Raw genomic sequence first — 20,754 nt, forward strand, 5'->3', positions numbered from 1 at the left:
AATTACGAACGTGGGCAACAAAGCTTAGTGGCATTTAACCACCCCTGTGACTTTGTCACCGATGGTGTTATTAAAGTGTTACTCTTAGACCCACCTCCAGCTCTTATTATGTCAAGCAGCATACATGCCACTAAGTCACAAAACTGTAAAAATATTTTGATAACTGTATTTCTGTGTAACTGTTTAAAAATATTTTAAAATAAGAGGCTAACAGACATCACCAGACTGCTAACGGGGCCCATGGCATAGAAAGGTGAGGAAGGTGACGCAGAGAAGGATGGCATGATCTGCTTTGGCTTTTCCAAAGACCTTTCTGGCTGCAGCGGGAACAGGCAGGAGTCACGTGGGTGACTTCTGGGGCCTCGGATTCAACCCAGCAGTCAGGAGAAGCGGGCATTATTTGGCTCATTTTAGAGACAGGGAAACCGGAGCTCAGATTGTGAGTAACTTGCTTGGCTGCAAAATGGGGATTCAAACATGCATCTGCCTCACCCCAGAGAGCAAGAGGGTCTGTGGGCCAGCGAATGGGAGCCACGGGGAGAGGTCGAAGGTAAACAGTATCCACTCGGCCTCCTGACGCTTCCCGGGCCTCTGTGCCACACAGCTTCACCCACGTAGGAACTGCCAACCCCGCCTTCCCTTAACTCTGGCTCTTTCCTGAAATCTGCCCTCATAGGCCAATAGCACAGCCCTGCGCTGAGCCAACTAAATATTTCATGGGGATTTTAATTTAACTCTGAAGAAATTCATCCAACCCTGAGAGTAGACTGTAACCTCGAGAAGTAGCACCAGGGAGCACTTGGACCTACAAATGACATTGCCACTTCCCCAGGAATGCTAATGCTCCTTTGGGCCTCTGGCCTATCCAGCATCACCGCGGACAGGCTCGGCTCTGTGAGCGAGGATAAACTCTGCAGACGCAGGCTCGCGGCGGTTTGCAGAGACTCCGATGGGGGCCTCGCTCTGAACAGGCGCAGGCCTTCTTTGGGGCGTTAGAGGGTACAGGCTGGGTTGCAGTGTGTGCGTACTTACGTGTGTTGGCACAGTGACCAGCTGGGTGCGACTTGCTATTCCTGGCTCTGAAAGAGAGGAGAAGTGGTGGGGTTGGCATGCAGTCTCCCCAGCGGGCAAGGACACCGAACATGTTGCAGGTACCACGTGATCCCCAAGAGTCTGTCCTCGGCCAGCCCACGGCAGGCGGGGCGGGCAGACAGCCCGGCTCCCGTGGCAGGAGAGCAGATGTGCACGTCCCCAAGGCGTGTTATTACGAAGTCTAAAGGATGCGTGCTGCCGAAGCCCACAGGAGCCGGGAGTGGGCGTGAGCTTCCTTCTGATCCGTTGCCCCGCAGCTCGGTGACCCCAGTGAGTCACAGCAAGTTCCCGGGGCATCTCAGGAGGCGGGGGTGGGAGTGGGAGGGAGGAAGATGCCCAGTAGGTACATCGACCAAAAGACAGGAAGTGCGCAGATAATCTGATTTGAAATGGGCTGAGATGCACATGCTATTCTGCTCAGCCGCGCGGCATGCAAGGCCTGGGAGCTGGGGAGAATTCGGAAGCAGCTCCACGGAGCCAGTCCTGGCTTCTGGCTCGGGCTGCACTTGTCACCTCTGTTCCTTCCCTGGGTGTAATTAACACCCTTCTGCTGACAGCCACCTCAAGCAGGAGTGTGTGGCCCTTCCTCTTCTGCCTGGGCTCCCCGTGTGACACTGTCCCCGGTGGGACAGAGTCCGGGATGGGCAAGGGGAGAAGGGAGCCCTCTAGTGGGGATCTGGGGCTTCAAGTCCTCCTCAGGCTGTGGACTGGAGTCTGACCACCCGGAGCATGACCTGAGTCCGGTTCTGGTATTCCAGCTTCCTGGAAAAATCCCTCCTGCATACAGGCCTCTGCCAGCAAGAGAGGGCTGGAGGGCAGAACATGCTTAGGGGGCTCCTGTCCTTCCCTGCACTGTTGGCTGCACTGGTTTATTAGGCTCCTATTGTATGCCCACTACTACTACGAGTAGTGCAGCTGCAAGAGAACAAGGGGCACAGGCCTGAGCATCTGTGCCTGTGAGCTTTCTTCATGTCCTGGAGCCCGCTTGTACTTGAGCAAATTGGGCCTCAGCTTCTTTGAAAAACGGGGCTTGATCCCTGCTTCAAGAAGCGTATACTCTAACGGGGAGACGGGATGTGCACACGAATGTCAACAGCAGCAATAGTAAGAGCTGACATTTGTAGAGAGCTGTCTGCATCAGGCCTAAGCTGTGCATGGGTTGCTCATTTAATTCTCGTACAGGCTCCATGAGGGTGGGAACTATTATTATCCCTACTTCATTGATGAAAAAACTGCGGCACCGAGAAGTTAGGGTCACAAACTCATACGTGGCAGAGTTGGAGTGTGAGCCGGGGCCGCTGTTCCAACCCATGGCAATCTGTAGCGTAGGACATGAGGGTGGAGCAGGCCATCTCCTATGGCAACTGGGAGCAGGGAGGGCTTATTCCTGGGAAGATGATCAGAGAAGGTTTTATGGGGAAAATCAACTCTGAATGGGCCTTGAAGAGCAGCTGGAGTTGATGTCTGGACTTTTCATGTGGAGTCAATATAACTGCATAAAAGCACAAGGTGTGTCTGAGAGTCGGCTGAGTCAGCCTGGCTGGGGTTGGGGGAGGTCCAGGAGGGGGAGAGGGGTGATGAGATCGGGATGAACTCGAAGGAGTGGGCAGACCATGAAGGCCGACTCCCAGCTGACCTCCAGAGCAGTGGGAGTCAAGGATTATTTTTTTAAGAGAGAAGATATATATAGTCGTCATGGTACAAAAATTAATTTCGCTATAAAAATCTTTATTAATAGCTTTGTGCATTACATGTATTATCTCATTCACACTCATAGCAATCCTGAGTTGGCAATTATTATGCCCATTTTACAGATGAGAAAAGGGAGCTAGGGGAAGATACAAAGCCTACCCAGGCTCATACAGCTAGTAACTGGCAGGGCTGGGACTTGACCCGGTTTGGCTTGTGCCAGGGATGCAGGCAATGCAGTCACAAGACGGAGCGGTGCAGGGTGGAGGGAAGGCGATCTGAGTCCTTGACCTTGGCCTCATTCAGGAGGGCCAGGCAGGGGCTGGAGGGAATGACCGGCTAGGAGGCTTGGCAGGCTGAGGACTGAAAGTACACCATGGTCATCGTAACACAGAGGTCACGCTGACCTAGGCTGGAGTGACGTGGGGGAGTGGTGGGGTAGAGACCAGATTGCCCTGGGCGTGGTGGCGTACATGGCAAGGAAGTGAGTAGAAAAGTGAAGGGAGCCCTCTCTTTCCTCTCTCCAGTCTCTTTTTCTTCACTGGAGCTGATTGAATTCGCTGCAGGTTCAGGATACAGCCTCTGAAGCTAAACTGCCCGAGTTTGAATCCTGGCTCTGCCACTTACTTGCTGCGCAACCTTGGGCTAGCTACTTAACCTCTCTGTGCCTCAGTTTCCTCCTCTGTAAAATAGAAATAATGATAGTCACCTACCTCGTAGAGGTTTTGTGGGTACTGAATGAGGTAATACAGGTAAAGGGCTTAGTTCAGGGCCCGACACATAGGAAAGGATGTAGGTGTTAGGCATGTTAATATTACAAGTCTGATCCTTTAGGACACTCACTGTTTAAAATATTTCAAGGCCTTCTGATTGCTCCCCAAGGCGTTGCGCTTCTGCTTCCTGCCTGCCTCTCCAACCTCACCTCACAGCACACTCCCTGGCCCTGTGGGTTCCGGCCACTCTGGCCTTCCCCCGGTCCTGGGAATGCACCAGGCTCCCTCCTGCCTCAGGGCCTTGACTCATGCCGGCCCTTCAGTGGGAATGCTCACCCAGGCCTTCTCATAGCTAAGTCCTGTTCAGGTAACCCAGTCTTATCTTGGGAAAGCCCCTATGTGCCTCCCAGGCTCTATCATGTGACTCCCTTATAAACTTAGCATGGGTAGAGTTTCACAAATAGTTTTTGACGGTCCCATGACTGTCTGCCTCCTCCGCTGGACTGTAAGCTCTTTGCTGTCGGGGACCAGGCCTGGCGCAGGGCAGAGAGTCCGTAGAGAGCAGTGAGGTGACACTGAGCTTCGAAGAGGAGGAAGAGCCTGGGAGGGGCCGTGGGCCCTGCGGGCAGCCCCCCGCCTACTCTGAGATCCCACCTTCGAGGGCAGCCCCGTGACATGATGCTTCCCGGGGTCCCCGCAGTGAGCACCACAGGCCCTGCCACCCTCAGCCCAGATCCTCAGTCAGGGCCAGACGTGCGTGACCCCCAGGAAAGCCCGACTTGCTGGGCTGGGAGCTGTTTGCTGCCTGGGTGCTTACGCGCAATGCCGGCCTCATTTTCACAGCCTCAGCCCCGGCCTTGCTTGGAATTCCATAAGCCTTTTCAATATACAGGCGATCTCCAGGGACAATTACCTTGGAATGAAGGTTTCCAGGAATGCTCAGCACAACCTTATTCTGTGTAGTGTTTTCTCATTCCAGCTGTAGCCTCCCCGAGTTTTCCGGAGTTAAGTAACACAATTACAGAGTTAAACAAATGACAGCAGAGAATGTGAGCCAGTAGGCAGACCGAGCAGCAGGTGAAACAAGATCTGTGCAGGCCTGGCTTGAAAAGTAGTGGAGAGCCGCTGGCGTGGGGTGGCAGGCGGCCTCCCCAGGGGCAGGAAGGTCAGGAGAGGGTGGTGTAAAGAGGTCAGAGAAGAAAGATCCAGGTGCTGATCAGAGGTAGCATCGTGGATCCAGGAGAGAATTCAAAGGGAGCTTGGGGCGGGCATTTAATCCGCTCTCCCCAGAGGAGAATTGTATAACCAGGAAGAGGCTGTTTTGGCCCAGCCTGAGTGGCTGGGTTTCCAAGCTGGGCATTAGATGTTTCCTAGAGTTTTCCGAAGGATGGGCCAGCACGAGGCCTGGGAGAGTCCCCACATGAGTCTGCAGAGACAGTCACACCATTTGTGAAGCATGTTGTGTCAGCACAGCCGTGTGTGCTCCAGGTCACGTGGGAAAGGTCACCAGGGGGCTCTCGGGGGGCAGCCAGTGCTGCACGCATGTAGAACGGGCCTGCCCACCTCCACGCATGCCCACAGCTCATCATGGGTTAAGATCTGTCTCCAGAGGCCCTTGCTGAGATGACTGTCATTGTCAGGTTCATCCGTCATCACCGTTATCATCCCAGCAGCAAACACTTATTGATGTTCACTTTGAACTTCATGCTCAGCACGTACAGACATTGTCTCATTCACCTTCTCAGCAGTTCTGGGAGAGGGGGGCACTTTTATTATCCCCACTTTATAGATGAGCCAACGGAGGTTTAGAGGAGGTTAAATGACTTGCCCACGGCCACACAGCAGTTAAGTGGCAGAGTCCAGACAGGTCTGTGCCACACTGAAGGCTCAGTCCCAGCCACCCCGTCCACTGCCCTAACAGCAGCTTCTTATCAGGGTGGCCTCTCTCCACTTTGCATGGTCTATGAGGCTCTCCCATTCCCGTCACTTCTCAGGACACTCACATAACACTGATCGGCAGGTATTGCCCCATTTTACAGCCGGGAAGAATGAGTCCCAGAGAAGATAAGTGAGTTGCACATGGACACTCGATGGGCAAGAGGCAGAGGCAGGTCTTCTGACCCACACCCTCTTGTTAGCATTGCTGTGGTCAGGACACCTGCCGATTGCCCAAGGGCAGGGGGTGGGGCTGAGGCAGCTGGAGGTCAGCGTCATGGTGCTGGGGCACTGCTGCGTGGGAGGGAGAGAATCTTCCCCAAAAGGGGGCAGCAGCCATCTAAGAACAGAAACAAGGGAGCTGGGAAGGCCTTGCAGGCTTCAGATGTCCCAGGACGTTGTGCTGTTGTCAGGGAAGCAGGCTGGGAGAGGCAGGCCCAGGCAGACGCAGCCCAGAGCCCTGCTGAGAAGACGCATCTTCCTCCCAGGGCTTTGATAGCAGTGGCCACGGCTGCATGACCCCTATTAATCTCCATGAGGCAAAGGAGAGGGGGATTTGGAAGTCACCTCCAGGCTGGCTCCCCCCGCCTCCCCTTGTAAATTCCACAAACATCCAGGAGATAAAAGAGGGGCTCTCTCAGAGGCAGAACACAAAGCTCTCCAAAGAGCACTCTTGATCAAAATAGGGAGAGGAGCGAGGTCTTCTCTGGGAGGGAATGAATTTGTGTCGCCCCCCATCCACGCGTGTGCACGTCCCCCAGGGCGTGGCCGGGATGCGTGTGCGACTCTCTCCACTTCTCTCACCAGTCACCTGTCCTCGTCCCGACAGACCCGCCCTCTGGTTCTGTGGTCCTGAGCCTGTCTGGTTCCACTCCCGGGTTACAGTTCCAGACCTGCTTTGTAACCTGGGTGGCGCAAAGGTGCTGTGCCTTCCCACCCTTTCCAGGTTTCTCTCCCCAAAATAAAATGTCCCTGCCTTGGGTCCCTGCCAGCCGCTGCTCTTTGCTGACTAGTCTGGCAAACACTTTCCTCCTCAGAGCATTCGGTACTGCTGACTGTCCTGTCTTCTCCAGCAAAGTGGGGGCCACTTAACTAAGGTCTACCTCCTCCAGCCAGGCGGATGAAAGCGTTTGAGAGCCAGGAAGGAGCTAAGGAAGCTTCTAGCTGAACCTTTCATTTTACAGTTGAGGAAACCCTTCCAGAGGGTGGAATAACTTGTCTGAGGTCATGCTGAGCTTGTGGCCCGGCTGTGACAGCAGCCAGATTTTGGGTTTCTTTTCTTTTCTTTTCTTTTCTTTTCTTTTCTTTTCTTTTCTTTTCTTTTCTTTTCTTTTCTTTTCTTTTCTTTTTAAAGAAAGAGTCTCACTCTGTTGCCTGGGCCAGAGTGCCGTGGCATCAGCCTACCTCACAGCAACCTCAAACTCCTGGGTTCAAGCAATCCTTCTGCCTCAACCTCCCAAGTAGCTGGGACTACAGGCATGCACCACCATGCCTGGCTAATTTTTTCTAATATATTTTTAGTTGTCCAGCTAAATTGTTTCTATTTTTAGTAGAGATGGGATCTCACTCTTGCTAAGGCTGGTCTCGAATTCCCAAGCTCAAACGATCCACCTGCCTGGGCCTCCCAGAGTGCTAGGATTACTGGCATGAGCCATTGCAACAGGCCTTGGGTTTCTTTTTAATAAAAAGAAAAAAAAAATTACTTACAAGCATTCAGAATGTCAACAAAACAGCTGTAACTTTTTGAGATTTTTTTTTTTTTTGGAATTGCAGAGTGGTATTCAGTTGATAGAACAGCAGTTATTTCATCTAAGTCTCCTCAGAGACAACTGAAGATGAAAAAACTACCATCCCCGTGTATAACTACTCTGTCCCGGGCACCAAGAGCTTGCTTTAAGTTGCCATGCCAACTTACAGCCCCTATTCTGTACCAGGCAAGGTTAGTGGCTATTGAAAATGCCACCAGGCCAGGGCTAGCTAAAGACACAGCCAGGAGTGTGTCTTTGCTATACTAAAAAAGACACTGCACAGTTTAAAAAAATAAATAAATTTTACACAACCTTACATTTCAATTTTTTTTCTTTAAAAGGAGTGAGTTATGTATGGGGGGATTAAATGCTTTATAGGCAAGAAAAGAACCCTGCTGGAACCAACTTATTCATCCTCCTCCTCTTCTTCATCTTCTTCATCTTCCTAATGATCCACCTCTCTCTCTCTCTCTCTCTCTTTGCTCTTGCTTTCATCAGCCTCGACGACTCCCCTGTTGGCCGCACCAGGCTTTCCTGTGTTTGGTTTGCAGCAATAGCCTTTGCACATTTCTCCTTCCGCTCCACGGCCTGCTGTCCATGGGGCTGCTTGTCACCTGCAGCGACAGCCTTCCACATCTCTCCCAGTTACCATCCCGGACAGGCCGGATGTTCTCCTTTGATTTCCGGGCGAAGCTCAGAAGAGAACAAGAAGAGGGCCAAAGGAAGCCTCTGGGGTACACTGGGATCCTTGAACTTCTTTTCTGTTTCCCTTTCAGGGGAGATAAAGGTTTTCCATTCCCTTTCATAGTGCGCCTTTCCCTTTAGCGGACGCGGCCTTCCACCTCTCTGAGCTCTTCTCGGAAATCTCTGAGAAGCCGACGGAAGCGTCCGGGCGCTGCGTGTGTTCCTCCCGGCAAGTTTGCACAGAGAACACGTGGGATGACATTTGGCCTCTCGGCTTCTTAGGATCTCTTTGCCCATGTTTAGTTGTCTTTCCTCGCCGAGGAATAGAGCCCAGTGGCCATCCGGCTCCCACTCGCCCCAGTACCGGCTCTGCAGAGCCCAGTATACTTTGGTTGCTGTGACAGCAGGGGTGCACTTCAAAGGTCAAGTCCTCTGGGGTCCTTTCCACTGCAGAGCGCGCCCCCTCCTGCCCCAGAGTGACCGGAGGAGCAGAAGGGCTTGGAGGAGCCGTCCTTGCGTCCACGCGCCCCTCGGCTCCCAGGCCAGCGTGTCCCTGCGTGTTTGCGGTCCCGGCCCCCTTTCTTATTAGTGTGGCTTCACGGCACATTATCTGCTCATCTGAAGGCTGCTTTATAGCATAATATCTTTTTAACTAAGGTAAAATAAAATGAACGCCATCCTTTGGAATAATCTGATCCCACATGATTGTGGCTGATACCCCAGCGCTTTGAAGTCAAGCTGGATAATTAGTTTTCTATGCTGAGTCAATTAAATGTAAAAAACAACCACCATAAAACCTCCACAGTTTGTTTCAGCTTGTCAGTGCCCTTTTCCGCCTCCTCCTCCCTCGCCTCCCCTGCCCCCAGCTTCCTCTTGCCTGGGGACAAAGGGAAGAGAGAGACAAATGAGTGTCTCAGCAATGTGGGCAAGAAACAGCTTTTCTCCTTGGTCCAGTCTGGGGAAGTGTCTCTGTGTGGATGGACAGAAACGCCCTGTCTGAGCTTGGGGCAAACGCTCCCCCTGGGCGTGTGGTCACTGAACGCGTGCCTGGGACAGAGCCCTGGGCTGAGGGTCTCTATCCACCTCCAGATGTCTCTCCATGTGGAATCGTTTGGGCATAATGTCATGTTGGCCAACTTTTACAAACTTGGTAAATGGTTTCCAAATTTTAAAATGTGTGCTTTGGGAAGGCAGGCTGGATATGGTGGAAAGAAACTTGAGGACCAAGTTGTTTACTTGTTACAAAAATCCATTGATGTGGATTTTTTTAAAAAAAAACAACTAGAGAAAGCGCTGAATGCTGTGTTTACCTCTTACTCATTTTATCAATTTTATTTTGTCTAATCATTGCTTCAGTTTCTTCATTCTAGCCCATTTAACTCTTGTTTTCTCCTCCCAGGTTTCAGGCAGGGTGTGGCTACAAATTTGGTTGATTTCTGTTGCTTTACACCTATACTTAAACACTGACTTCAAGTAGGGGCTACTGTCCCAGAGGGCTGAGGTTCTGAAAGGCCTAGGAGATCCTAAAGAGTCCTCCAAAGGAAGGTGTTAACAATCTTCTAACCAAACCTCACTCTAACCCAAAGGGTGATTCACTTGATAGCAATAATCAACACGCTCTTGGAGAAATACAGACTCATCCACGTTTTCTATTTTTTATTAAAAGTTGCTTTCATCTTCTGCACTTCTTTTAAGGATGGCCTCACTTTATAAGGGCCCGGGTTTGTTAACCTATGCTGGATCATGTGACTGCTTTATGGGCTAGAACCTGCATTGGGAATGGAGGACTGGGGTTGAGGTGTCGAAGAACCTTGACTTTGCCAATGGATTTATCCTTCCTGTACACAAATCGTAATTCCCTTGTGTGTAAAATGAGGGCCAGCATGTCTGTCTCCCTACTTTCTTTGCAGTGGTTTAGAATCAAGTGTGCATGTGTGTGCGTGTGTGTACTCATTCCGAACTGATTGGCCTGTTCGTAGGCTGTTGGGTGACACTTCACTTTTCCTCATTTCTTATTTCATCTTTTGCATCAACTGATCTGGCAGCATTAGAAAACGCAGGTAAAGAAGATGAAATGTGAATCGTTGGAGGCCAGTCTGAGACACAGTGCCTAGGTTACAAAACATGTCAACATTAGTGCAGTATCAGTTAGAATAACCTGGGCAACTTGTTACAAATGCAGATTCCTGGGTCTAACCAGCAGAGATTCTGATCCAGAGGGGCTGGGATGAGACTCAGGAATTCGCAGTTTAATTGGCCCAGCAAGTGATTCTAATGCAGAGGGCTCCATAGATGGTATTTTGAGAACCACCATCAGAGAATTGCTGGGAAGGGACCCTAGCACTCTTAAGTCTACACCATTGGTTTATGGATGAGGTTAAACCTAGAGAAGTGCAGTGACTAGCCTAGGTCAGGTCGGTCAGTTAGTTAGTTAGGGCAGAGCATGGGCTAGAATCGAGCACCAGCGTGGGCTTTTCCCACTCCCCCCGTGTGTAGGAGAGCAGACCAATAGGAAGTGGGCTTCCTGTTAAACCTGTTCAACAGGACAGGTTTAAATTAGATACAAGGAAGAAGCTCCTGACAGAGAAGAATACTGAGGAAGCCTATAGTGTCTCCTCTCCTAGAAGGCCTTTATTCAGACCAGACTCTCATCAAATATGGGCCCTTGAGGTACAATTTGGAGGCAAAGAGAAAGGAGTGAAACCTTTTCAGAGCAAATTCTGGTTATTTTGCTTTAAAGGGACCAGAGACCTTTCTTACAGTTCTGCTAGTGGTGGCTGAGTTTTAACCTGGACGGTAGCACGAGTAGGGCCCAGTGATCAGGAGGCCTGAATCCCAGCCCCAACCCTGGCAAGGACGAGCTTGGTGACACTGGGCCACTTGCTCAATGTCTTGGCCTCCACTTTCTCACAGTGAAACGAACGGACTTGCATTAGATTGTTTCTCGTTTCTGTGGTTCCAGCATTTTTACCTTTCATGGAACTCCTCCTACCAAAGTGCCTTACACGCCCGGGGCACTCAGCAGAGTTTTGTTGACTAAGCAAATTAATAAGTCGAATAACCGCTACTCAATAATGAGAACCCAGAAACCCTATCTACCAGTTTTCCCACCCCCTGAGCCCCTCCCTTAGGATGTTTTGAGTCTGTCTCTGCATAGTCTGATAGTGATCTCTCTGTTTTAAAAATTACTTATGTATTTAAAGGTATCTAGCCACAAATGGACATGAGTTGTAGCTTCAATATCCATGTCCTTTTGTGAGTGATCATTCAGATCTGAGATGTGCTGTGTATACTTAGAGTCACTCCCTGAGCTTAGAAGCCAGGCCAGAGTCACATCTCCTCAGGAGTGACAGCCTCTGGTCCCAGGCCCCTGTGCCCCATATGCTAGGGCCACCCCGCTGACGGGCTCTCTCTGTTCTTTGCAGAAAGCAGATCTGGCTGTGGCAGGCCTCACTATTACAGCTGAACGTGAGAAGGTGATTGATTTCTCTAAGCCATTCATGACTCTGGGAATTAGCATTCTTTACCGCGTTCATATGGTAAGAGACTTATTTTATAAGCATTTATGTCATTAAAGTTATTTGCATGCAAACACTGAGTTATATGGTAATAATGAATGACTCACGGAAATATTTAGATTTCAAGACTTAAATGCAAATGTGCTGGGCTATTTTTTCTCCCATCAGCTGCACGAACTTGAAAACGGGAGGGATAGAAAAGTCATGCTGTGGGCTTTCCAGTAAAAATTGCTTCTGCCTCACTGCATAGTGATGGCCAAGAGTGCTCACTCAACACTTGGTGCGTAGTGTCTGTGGTGGGCCCCATTGGTCACTTTGCTTCTTTCTGAGGGCAGGGCAGCCCAGATGAGTCACCCCAGCACTCTCAAGAACGTTTCCACTCCCAAGTCCTCCCATATTCACTGTGAGCATTGCATTGGGGAGGGAATGCAGACTTCTTCCTCTCTCGATTATCTGTACCGGTGAATGAAGAGTGGATAATCTAGTGACATTTATACCTGGTCTGCCCCTCCTTCTGCATCCTCTCGCCCCCTCAAAAAGACTTCTCTGGCTAGGTAGGCCAGAGTGGGTGTCAAATGAGTTTGTGAGAACACCCCAATAGGCATCAGGGTGTGGATGCGACCCCAAGTATACTGGCTAGTGGGAGGAGCAGAGAAAGAGCAACCCTAGCTGGGTTTCATCAGTCAAGTGGATAATCATTACGTTGCCAGCAAATAGCCAACTTTACCTAGTTTACCTTTCTGGATCAGAAGAGCCTTCCTCTCCTCCCTTCATCCCAACTGGCTCTAAGTGCATAGCACCATATGGATGTCCCCAGGACGCTAGTCACTGTCTGCGGCCACAGTTCAGCGGTCACGGTGGACTCCAGCACATAACCTGTACCACAAGGCTGCTCACCCGGGAAGGGACCAAGAGGTCACCCAACATACCTGCTGAAGAAGTGACCCCTTCTCAGGCTCCAAATCCCAGCCCTAGAGAAAGGGGTATTGTCCACCTCTGCAGCCCCAGCCTGGGCTTCCCACCCTGCGATGTGGGTTGAATTGTGTTATTGGTTGAAATAACTTGTTCCCCCCCCACCCAAAATATATGTTGAAATTCTAACCCAGGACCCGTGATTGTGACCTCATTTGGAAATAGGGTCTTCGCAGATGTAATCAAGTTAAGATGAGGTCATACTCGATTAGGGTGGGCCCTCATCCGGTGACTACTGTCCTTATGAAAAGAGGGACAGTTTTGAGCACAGACACATAGGGGAGGAGGCCATGTGAATTTGAAGGCAGAGATTGGAGTGATGAATCTACAAGCCAAGGAACCCCGAGGTTTATCAGCAACCACCGGAAGCTAGAAGAGACAAGGAAGGGGTTCCACCCCCAGAGCCTGCAGAGAGAGCCTGGCCCTGCCAATACCTTGACTTTGGTCTTCCAGCCTCCATAACTATGAGATGATATATTTCTCTTGTTTTGAGCCACCAGTTGTGGTCTTAATAGTTTGTTATAGCAGTCCTGGGAAACTAATACAGTTGTGTTGTTCTTATTTTAGAAATGAGGAAAATGAATTGCAATCAATTTAAAAACTGAAGCAAGGCCACCAGCTAATAAGTGAAAGAGCAGGATTCAACCCAGGAATGGTGTCATTCCAGCTCATGCTCTCTCCGTGACACCAGCCTGCCCCCCTCCTGTGCGCGATCTTTGCATAACTTGTCCTGTCAGGTACTTTTGTACAGCCTTTCTCATTTGGTCCTCAGGACTGTTCTTCGAAGAAAGAGAGTATTTTTGATCCCCAACTTACAGATAAGGAAACCAAAGTCATGCTTGAAGCTACAGGGCTAACCCTGGAATCCGGGCCTCTGAACCCCTGGACAGTGTTCCCGTCATCGTTAGAGCTGTTGGTGTTCCCTAGGTGGTCTTCCATGTTAGATCTGTTGGTGCTCCCTAGGTGGTCTTCCATGTTAGATCTGTTGGTGCTCCCTAGGTGGTCTTCCACGTTATATCCATTGGTGCTCCCTCGGTGATCTTCCACATTAGATCTGTTGGTGCTCCCTAGGTGGTCTTCCACATTAGAGCTGTTGGTACTCCCTAGGTGGTCTTCCATATTAGAGCTGTTGGTGCTCCCTAGGTGGTCTTCCACATTAGATCTGTTGGTGCTCCCTAGGTGGTCTTCCACATTAGAGCTGTTGGTGCTCCCTAGGTGGTCTTCCACATTAGAGCTGTTGGTGCTCCCTAGGTGGTCTTCCACATTAGAGCTGTTGGTGCTCCCTAGGTGCTCCCTAGGCAGTCTTGTAGGCAGCACCATTTTTTGAACTCCTAGCTCCCCAACACTGAGCCCTGAGGGGGCATCAGAAAAAAATAGAGACACCCAGCCTTTCTTCAAACTACCCTGCTACAGCCTGTGACAACCACACTACTAGGCTCTGGCCTTGATCTCTTGATTCACGCTGAGGGAACTAGAGCCCTACTGGTGACCTGATGGCCCACTGGGAACCATGTGGCCAAAGGCACCTGATCCCAAGTGTTTCCACCACCTGGAAACATCTGCTGCCTGGCTACCCACACCACATTGGGCACCACGGTCTTGAGTATCAACTCTGGCCAGAACTAAACCCCAGTTCACCAACCCTTTGGCCACCCTAAATTGGATTGTTGACCAAATGTTTCCTACTACACAAAAACCTATGATTATGTGAATTTACCTGCATGAGTTTCTGGGGTGTTAAGTTGTATGTGTCAACTTGGCTAGATGTCTGGTCAACTCCTAGGCAGGTGTTAGCATGAAGGTTTTTTGTAGATATGAATAATGTCTGCAATGAATTGACTTTAAGTAGAGAAGATGACCCTCCATCATGTGGGTGGACCTCATCTAATCAACTGAAGGACATAAGGGCAAAAACTGAGGCTTCCTAAGAAGGAATTCTGCCTTAGGTCAATAGGATAGAAATCCCACCTGCGTTTGCAGCTTGCTGGTCTTTCAGACTTACTAGCTCCCACAGTCATGTGAGCCAGTTTCTGGCTGGTTCTGTTTTCTCTGGAGAGCCCTGGCTGGTGCGGTTTCCCAGTCTGGTGAGGGGTCCCGCCTCTGCAGCTGAAGCACCAGCACAGCACAGAGCTGCTCATGCTCAGATCTGAATTACAACAGGGGGCCACGCTGAGTGAAAAATGAGTGCTGGAATGAACAGCTTACACTAAGCAGAACTGACAGTTCATGCATTTATTCAACAAATATTTATTGAGTACATTCTGTGTGGGAGGCACTATGCTTAGAAAGTACCAAAAAGTCAGCTAGGGAGAGAACAATCCCAAATTGACTAGCCCAGGGGAGACCTGGTGAGAAAAAGTGTGAGATGAACTTTTCTCTACCTGAAACAAAAGAGGCCTTAGCAGGAACCACTTATGCAAAAAGACAGACTGGTAGAGTCCACCAGGAGAGCCTAAATCTAAAATTGCATAGAGAAGCTCTCTCTAACATAATAGTGTTAAGGTAACAAAATTAAAGTTCAATACTGAGTGTTTGTTATTTTGCAATTTTTCTCTAATTGATAGTTATCTATTAGCAAAATTATGGTTAATTTAATCTCATTTATAATCTGTAAGGATCTAGAATCTCTTTCCTACTTCTGTGTCTATGAGGTCACCTGACTGATGAGTAATTGTTACCAAAAAGGTGAGCATCTGGTGGCAATCAAACCTGTGTGCGAAAGTAAAAATAATTAACTCAAAGCATAAATGCCTAGTTAAGAACTATTGCAAACGCTTCCAAAATAATAAGTGGTGGAAAATGTGTCTCTGAAGTCTAAAGTTAACTAGAAATAATTTGTGAATTCCCAGCCATCTAAGATAATCTAGGCCTTTTCATGAACATGGATCATCAAGAGTTCATTGTGGGCTATTTTCCTTCTTCCCAGCATCGGCGGATAATCTCTGCTTCTGCTCAGGCATCCCTAGGACCAAAATAAGAATGTGTTGCTCTTTTTACCACCTACTCCCTGCTACTCACAGGCTGGCTAAGGATTCTGGCTTCGGCATTTGTTAGGCATTTGTTACAACAGTAATCCATTCTGCTTTTTAAAACTCTGTTCCTAGCATCCAAGTCACCATTTTTTCCTGGTAATACTTGTGTATTTCTAACTAGTGCCTTCTCATCATGCCCGTCGACGCCTTTCTCTCCCTCCCTCCCTCCTTCTCCTTCACTCTCTCTCTCTTCCCCCTTAAATGTCCACAGCCCTTTTCTATTCTCATTCTGCCAACTCTCTCTCTGCATCATCTCACTCTGAAACCTGTGACTCTAACCCTGGCTGCTCCTCTGAATTCTAGTAGTGTATTTCTAACACATCACTACACATCTCCACCTGATGTCTCACAGGCACCTCGAAACAGCATTACAAACTGCATTCAGTATGCTTCTCACTCAGACCTGCCCCTCCTCCTCCCTTCTGCTCCATCTCAGGCAATGGCATCTCTATCCCGTAACCTGTGCCCTCCTTAACTTTTCTTACTTTACACGTTTAGCTGGTCATCTCACCTCCTAAAGAGTTCTCAGATCTACTGTGCACCCCCACTTCTTTTGCCTCCATTCTGGCTCTCCTAATCTCCAATCTGAACTGCTGCCATTCCAGTGGCCTGTGTCCTCTTTGAGGACAAGGCATTCCTTATCCGTAACTGGGTCCCCATCAAAGGGCCGCGGTCATTGGACGCATTCACTCAGAAGTAGGAGAGTGAGAATCTTGGACTCTGGAGCCAGACTGCCTGGGTTTATTCCCAGGTCTAACTGTTAGTAATTGCATGTCACATGTGCCTCAGTTTCTTTATAGGTAGAAATGGGTTGTCATGCAAATTAAGTGAGAATACATGTGTAGTGCACTTATGACAGTACAGACTGTTAGCTATTATTATGAATTGCTCCTCGCTGTAATCCATCCTCCATACTGCAGCCTGGGGTTGGGTTTTGTTTTGTTTTTTTCTTTCAATATACATTTATTGAACACCTACTACACGCCAGGCACTCAGGGACGAGAAGGATGAACGAGATAGACCACTAGGTTTCTGTCCTGGAAGAACTTGTAATCTAATGGCAGAAACAGATGTAAACTAACCAAGAAGCAAGATAGGCAGATTGCAACAGGTGCCAGGTAGAAAAGGGGGTGACTGGATAAGAGCGCAATGGGGTAGAAAGGGCTGGAGAGCAGTGTGTGGAGGGCAGGAGGGTACAGGCAGTGTGGGCCACAGGAAGGGGACTTTATTGCAAATGCCTTGGGAACACATTAAAGAGTTTCAAGCAACATGCTTGGAATTTCATTTTGAAAAGATCTCTTGAGCTAACCTGTGGAAATTGAATTTTATGGAAATACAAACAACTAGTTGGAGAATACTCTCATTTTTTATATTAAAGTCATAGGAATGTATGTACTCCTTAAACACACACAGGAATGTACTCCTTAAAAAAATCCATCCCAAAGATCCATATCATAGAGTGCACAAGTCCCATGCTCAAAGTAGAGGTGAGTTCCTTGTCAAGATCTCTTAGTGCTGTAATTACATTTTCTTTTTCTTTTCTTTTCTTTTTTTAAATATTTGGCCTCATTAAAGTTTTTTTTTTACTTTTTTTTTTTATTTTGGCATATTATGGGGGTACAGATTTTAAGGTTTCAATAAATGCCCATTTCCCCCCCTTCCCCCACAAGTCTGAGTCTCCATCATGACCATCCCCCAGATGGTGCACATCTCACTCATTATGTATGTATATACCCACCCCCCTCCACCCTCCCACCTGCCCAATACCCTATTACTGTAGTACCTATGTGACCACTTAGGTGCTGTTCAGTTAATACCAATTTGCTGGTGAGTATATGTGGTGCTTGTTTTTCCATTCTTGGGAAACTTCACTTAATAGTATGGGTTCCAGCTCTCACCAGGAAAATATAAGATGTGCTATGTCACCATTGTTTCTTAGAGCTGAATAGTACTCCATGGTATACATATACCACATTTTATTAATCCATTCTTGGATTGATGGACACTTGGGCTGTTTCCACAGCCTTGCAATTATGAATTGTGCTGCTATAAACATTCGAGTGCAGGTGTCTTTTTTGTAGAGTGTCATTGGATCTTTTGGGTAGATGCCCAGCAATGGAATTGCTGGATCAAATGGTAGAATCACTTGTATCGCTTTAAGGTATCTCCATATTGCTTTCCACAGAGGTTGAACTAGTTTGCAGTCCCACCAGCAGTGTAGGAGTGTTCCCGTCTCTCCGCAACCACGCCAGCATTTATTGTTTGGAGACTTTTTGATAAAGGCCATTCTCACTGGGGTTAAGTGATATCTCATTGTGGTTTTGATTTGCATTTCCCTGATGAATAGAGATGCTGAGCATTTTTTCATATGTTTGTTGGCCATTCTTCTGTCTTCTTTAGAAAAGCTTCTGTTCAAATCCTTTGCCCACTTTTTAATAGGGTGTTTTGTTTTTTAACAAATGCAATTGCATCGACCTCCTACTTAAAATCATGTACCAGCTGCCCGTGACTCATAAAAACTTCAGCCTTCTTAGCATGAGAATGAAGCCCATGTCTCCTATCCCATTTCCAGGCCTTTACCTGCAAACACCTTTGCCCTATGATGCTCACTGCTCTGCTGTCATGTCAGCCTCTTCTTCTCTCCTGGTATAGCTTCACGCTCATCTTTGTGCCGCAAATGGTACTTGCTCTTCAATGTGACTGCCCTAGATAGAGCTGATTGCTTCTTGCCTATACCTCTATTATAACACTTTTATGTTGCATTATATTATTCTTTATTTATCTGTTTCTCTCTAAGTAGACCCCAGTGAGAGGTTCATTAAGAGGAAGGCCCCCTCTTGTCAGACCATAGGTTATTATGTTATGATTTTTGGTGTGGAAAAATATGGTCATCCTAAACATGCAGTGTTTACTTGATAAGTACAGAAGGAAGGAAGAGAGGGAGGGCCGCAAATCCGGAGATGCCGTGGGCAGTGAGCACCATCCTTTGTGGTTCCTGGTTGGGCAACACTGAGCCCCTGCTAGGGGGCCCTGCAGGGCCAGTATTCCAGGCAGCAGGATGTGTGGCCCAGATCGATTTTTTTTCTTTCTAGCCTTTCTCCCCATTAGTCTTTTTTTTTTTGAGACAGGGTCTCACTTTGTTGCCCAGGCTAGAGTGAGTGCCGTGGCGTCAGCCTAGCTCACAGCAACCTCAAACTCCTGGGCTCAAGCAATCCTTCTGCATCAGCCTCCCATGTAGCTGGGACTACAGGCATGCGCCACCATGCCCGGCTAATTTTTTCTATATATTTTTAGTTGGCCAATTAATTTGTTTCATTTATAGTAGAGATGGGGTCTCGCTCTTGCTCAGGCTGGTTTCGAACTCCTGACCTCGAGCAATCCGCCTGCCTCGGCCTCCCAGAGTGCTGGGATTACAGGCATGAGCCACTGCTCCCGGCCTCCCCATTAGTCTTGAAACAAAAAGAAATGGGAGGCAGATGTTTCAAACAGCCTACATACATCTTCTGCTTAGGCCTGGCCACAGCTACCACTTGCCCTCTCGCCACTTGCTCTCTCCCTCTGATGCCTGCATCTCCCACACACAGCATAGCATCCACCTGAGAAGGTGTCAGAAACCTTGCTGGGGCCAGAGAGCTTCTAGGCCATACCTAGATGGCCCAGCCTTTAGCATCCCCTGGTACCCCAAGGATGAGAGTCAAGTGACAGGGTATCTGAAGTTCATGGGATTTCCCTGGCAATCACCTCATCTCTTCTTACTGATAAATTCAGTATTTGGTATGGCAGCATGACTCCAAGGGGATTTGCAGTCTAGGGTTTTAAGGTATCATTGCACACTTTGAGCTCTCAGATATCTGTGTGAATGGAGGGCAGACAAACATGAAAAAGCAAAAACATTTATATTTGACATTAGAATATATCACGTAGTTTTATGTCTCCTTTTTTCATTAGGCAGCAGCAATTTGCCTAATGATGTTTTGCTTAGACTAATGCTAAGGTAAGTTTATATTCCTCAAGCACGCCCTGACTGTTGTAGCAAGGCATCACCAGAGTGTGCCAGAAGCCAACCTGGGATTCAACATTTGGCACATATAACTCCCATGTGGATAAATCTCATCTAAATAGTTTACTATCGACATCTTCAAGGAGGTTGGATATATGTCCAAAATATTGGTATGCTGACTAACATCTCTTAATTTATGAAGCACTTCCACATACAGTCTTGGATTTAATGCAGCAAGGCCCTGGGGCAGGTAGTATGATTCCTGTCTTACAGGAAGAATTCTTCGAGCCCAGCCAGTGCAGAGGAAAGAGGAAAGGCAACACAGTGGTGCAGGGGGCGTTGAAGCCAGGTTTTCCATCTGCAAGTTCCACATTCTTCTAACTACTTGTGTTAATGGTATTGTGGGTATATTTCTCTCATTGTCAAGGCCATACGTTAAATGATCTTTCAAGATCCTTTCCAATTTTACGATATTATCTGTGATCCCATATGGGGTCCCAAGCCAACCAGAGCATCCAAGGCTTCCTGGAAATCTGAACTTACCATTTTCCCCATACACTGACCTGCTCCACCCTTGATTAACAGATGGGAAAGTTTTATGCTCTCTTCTTTTCCTCTTCTTAACTCTCAGAGTCTTCTGTCTCAAGAAAAAGACAAAAAGAAAAACCAGCCAGTGATTAAAAAGTGAGAGAGAAATAAACACCAACATTAAATTAATGCACGGCATTTGCTGGATGTATTACTTGCTTTTCAAGAAGGTCTGTTTTGTTTCAGAAAGAGTGTCTAGGAAAATGGAGAACAATGCTAAGTAAACCAGTGAATCATTTCTAATACTGCTTAATACTCTGTTATAAGAAAATGGAAAATGAATAGACGTCTATTCCTTAAAGCTAAGTAACATGATAGCCCATATAATGGAAATATGGATCTCTGAATATATAATCATTTTAATACCGTTATTTATTGAGTGCCTCTTTCTCAAGAAGCTCAAGGTGGTTTTTTTTTTAGCATTATCTTAGTAATTCTCACATTTCCCCAACATGTGGGTTATGGTGCTCCATTTTACAGAAGAGGAAGATGGCACCCAGAGAAGCTGAGTGACTTGCCTAGAACTACTCAGCAAGTCAAGGTCAATGTCAGGATTAGAACTTAGTTCTCCTCACACTAGATTTCCAACCAGCAAAGTGAAATCTACACATGTGAGATGTGTAGACAACAGATCCACCTGTGTATTTTCTGTGGAGGAGAATTAACTGCTTGCTTCCTTTTTTCCTCTTGGAGTCAGAGGTGGAAAGTGCACGCTAAACCAACATGCGGCAAGACAGTTCATTGCAGACGCCCTGGGGAGGCCATCCGTGGGGTCCTGTGGTG

The 20,754-nt window shown here is 48.1% G+C and overlaps 1 protein-coding gene across 1 annotated transcript in view; it reads left to right on the forward strand.

Moving 5' to 3' along the window:
- The window catches only part of GRIK4 (glutamate ionotropic receptor kainate type subunit 4), a 418,916-nt gene that overhangs the window by 359,779 nt on the left and 38,383 nt on the right, over positions 1-20,754 (forward strand). The window contains exon 13 of the mRNA XM_012773499.2: positions 11,287-11,400. Coding sequence (XP_012628953.2) covers positions 11,287-11,400 — 114 coding nt within the window. The remainder of the gene's footprint in view (positions 1-11,286; positions 11,401-20,754) is intronic.

Source organism: Microcebus murinus, chromosome 4 (genome assembly GCF_040939455.1).
Source record: "Microcebus murinus isolate Inina chromosome 4, M.murinus_Inina_mat1.0, whole genome shotgun sequence".
NCBI classification, from domain to species: Eukaryota; Metazoa; Chordata; class Mammalia; order Primates; family Cheirogaleidae; genus Microcebus; species Microcebus murinus.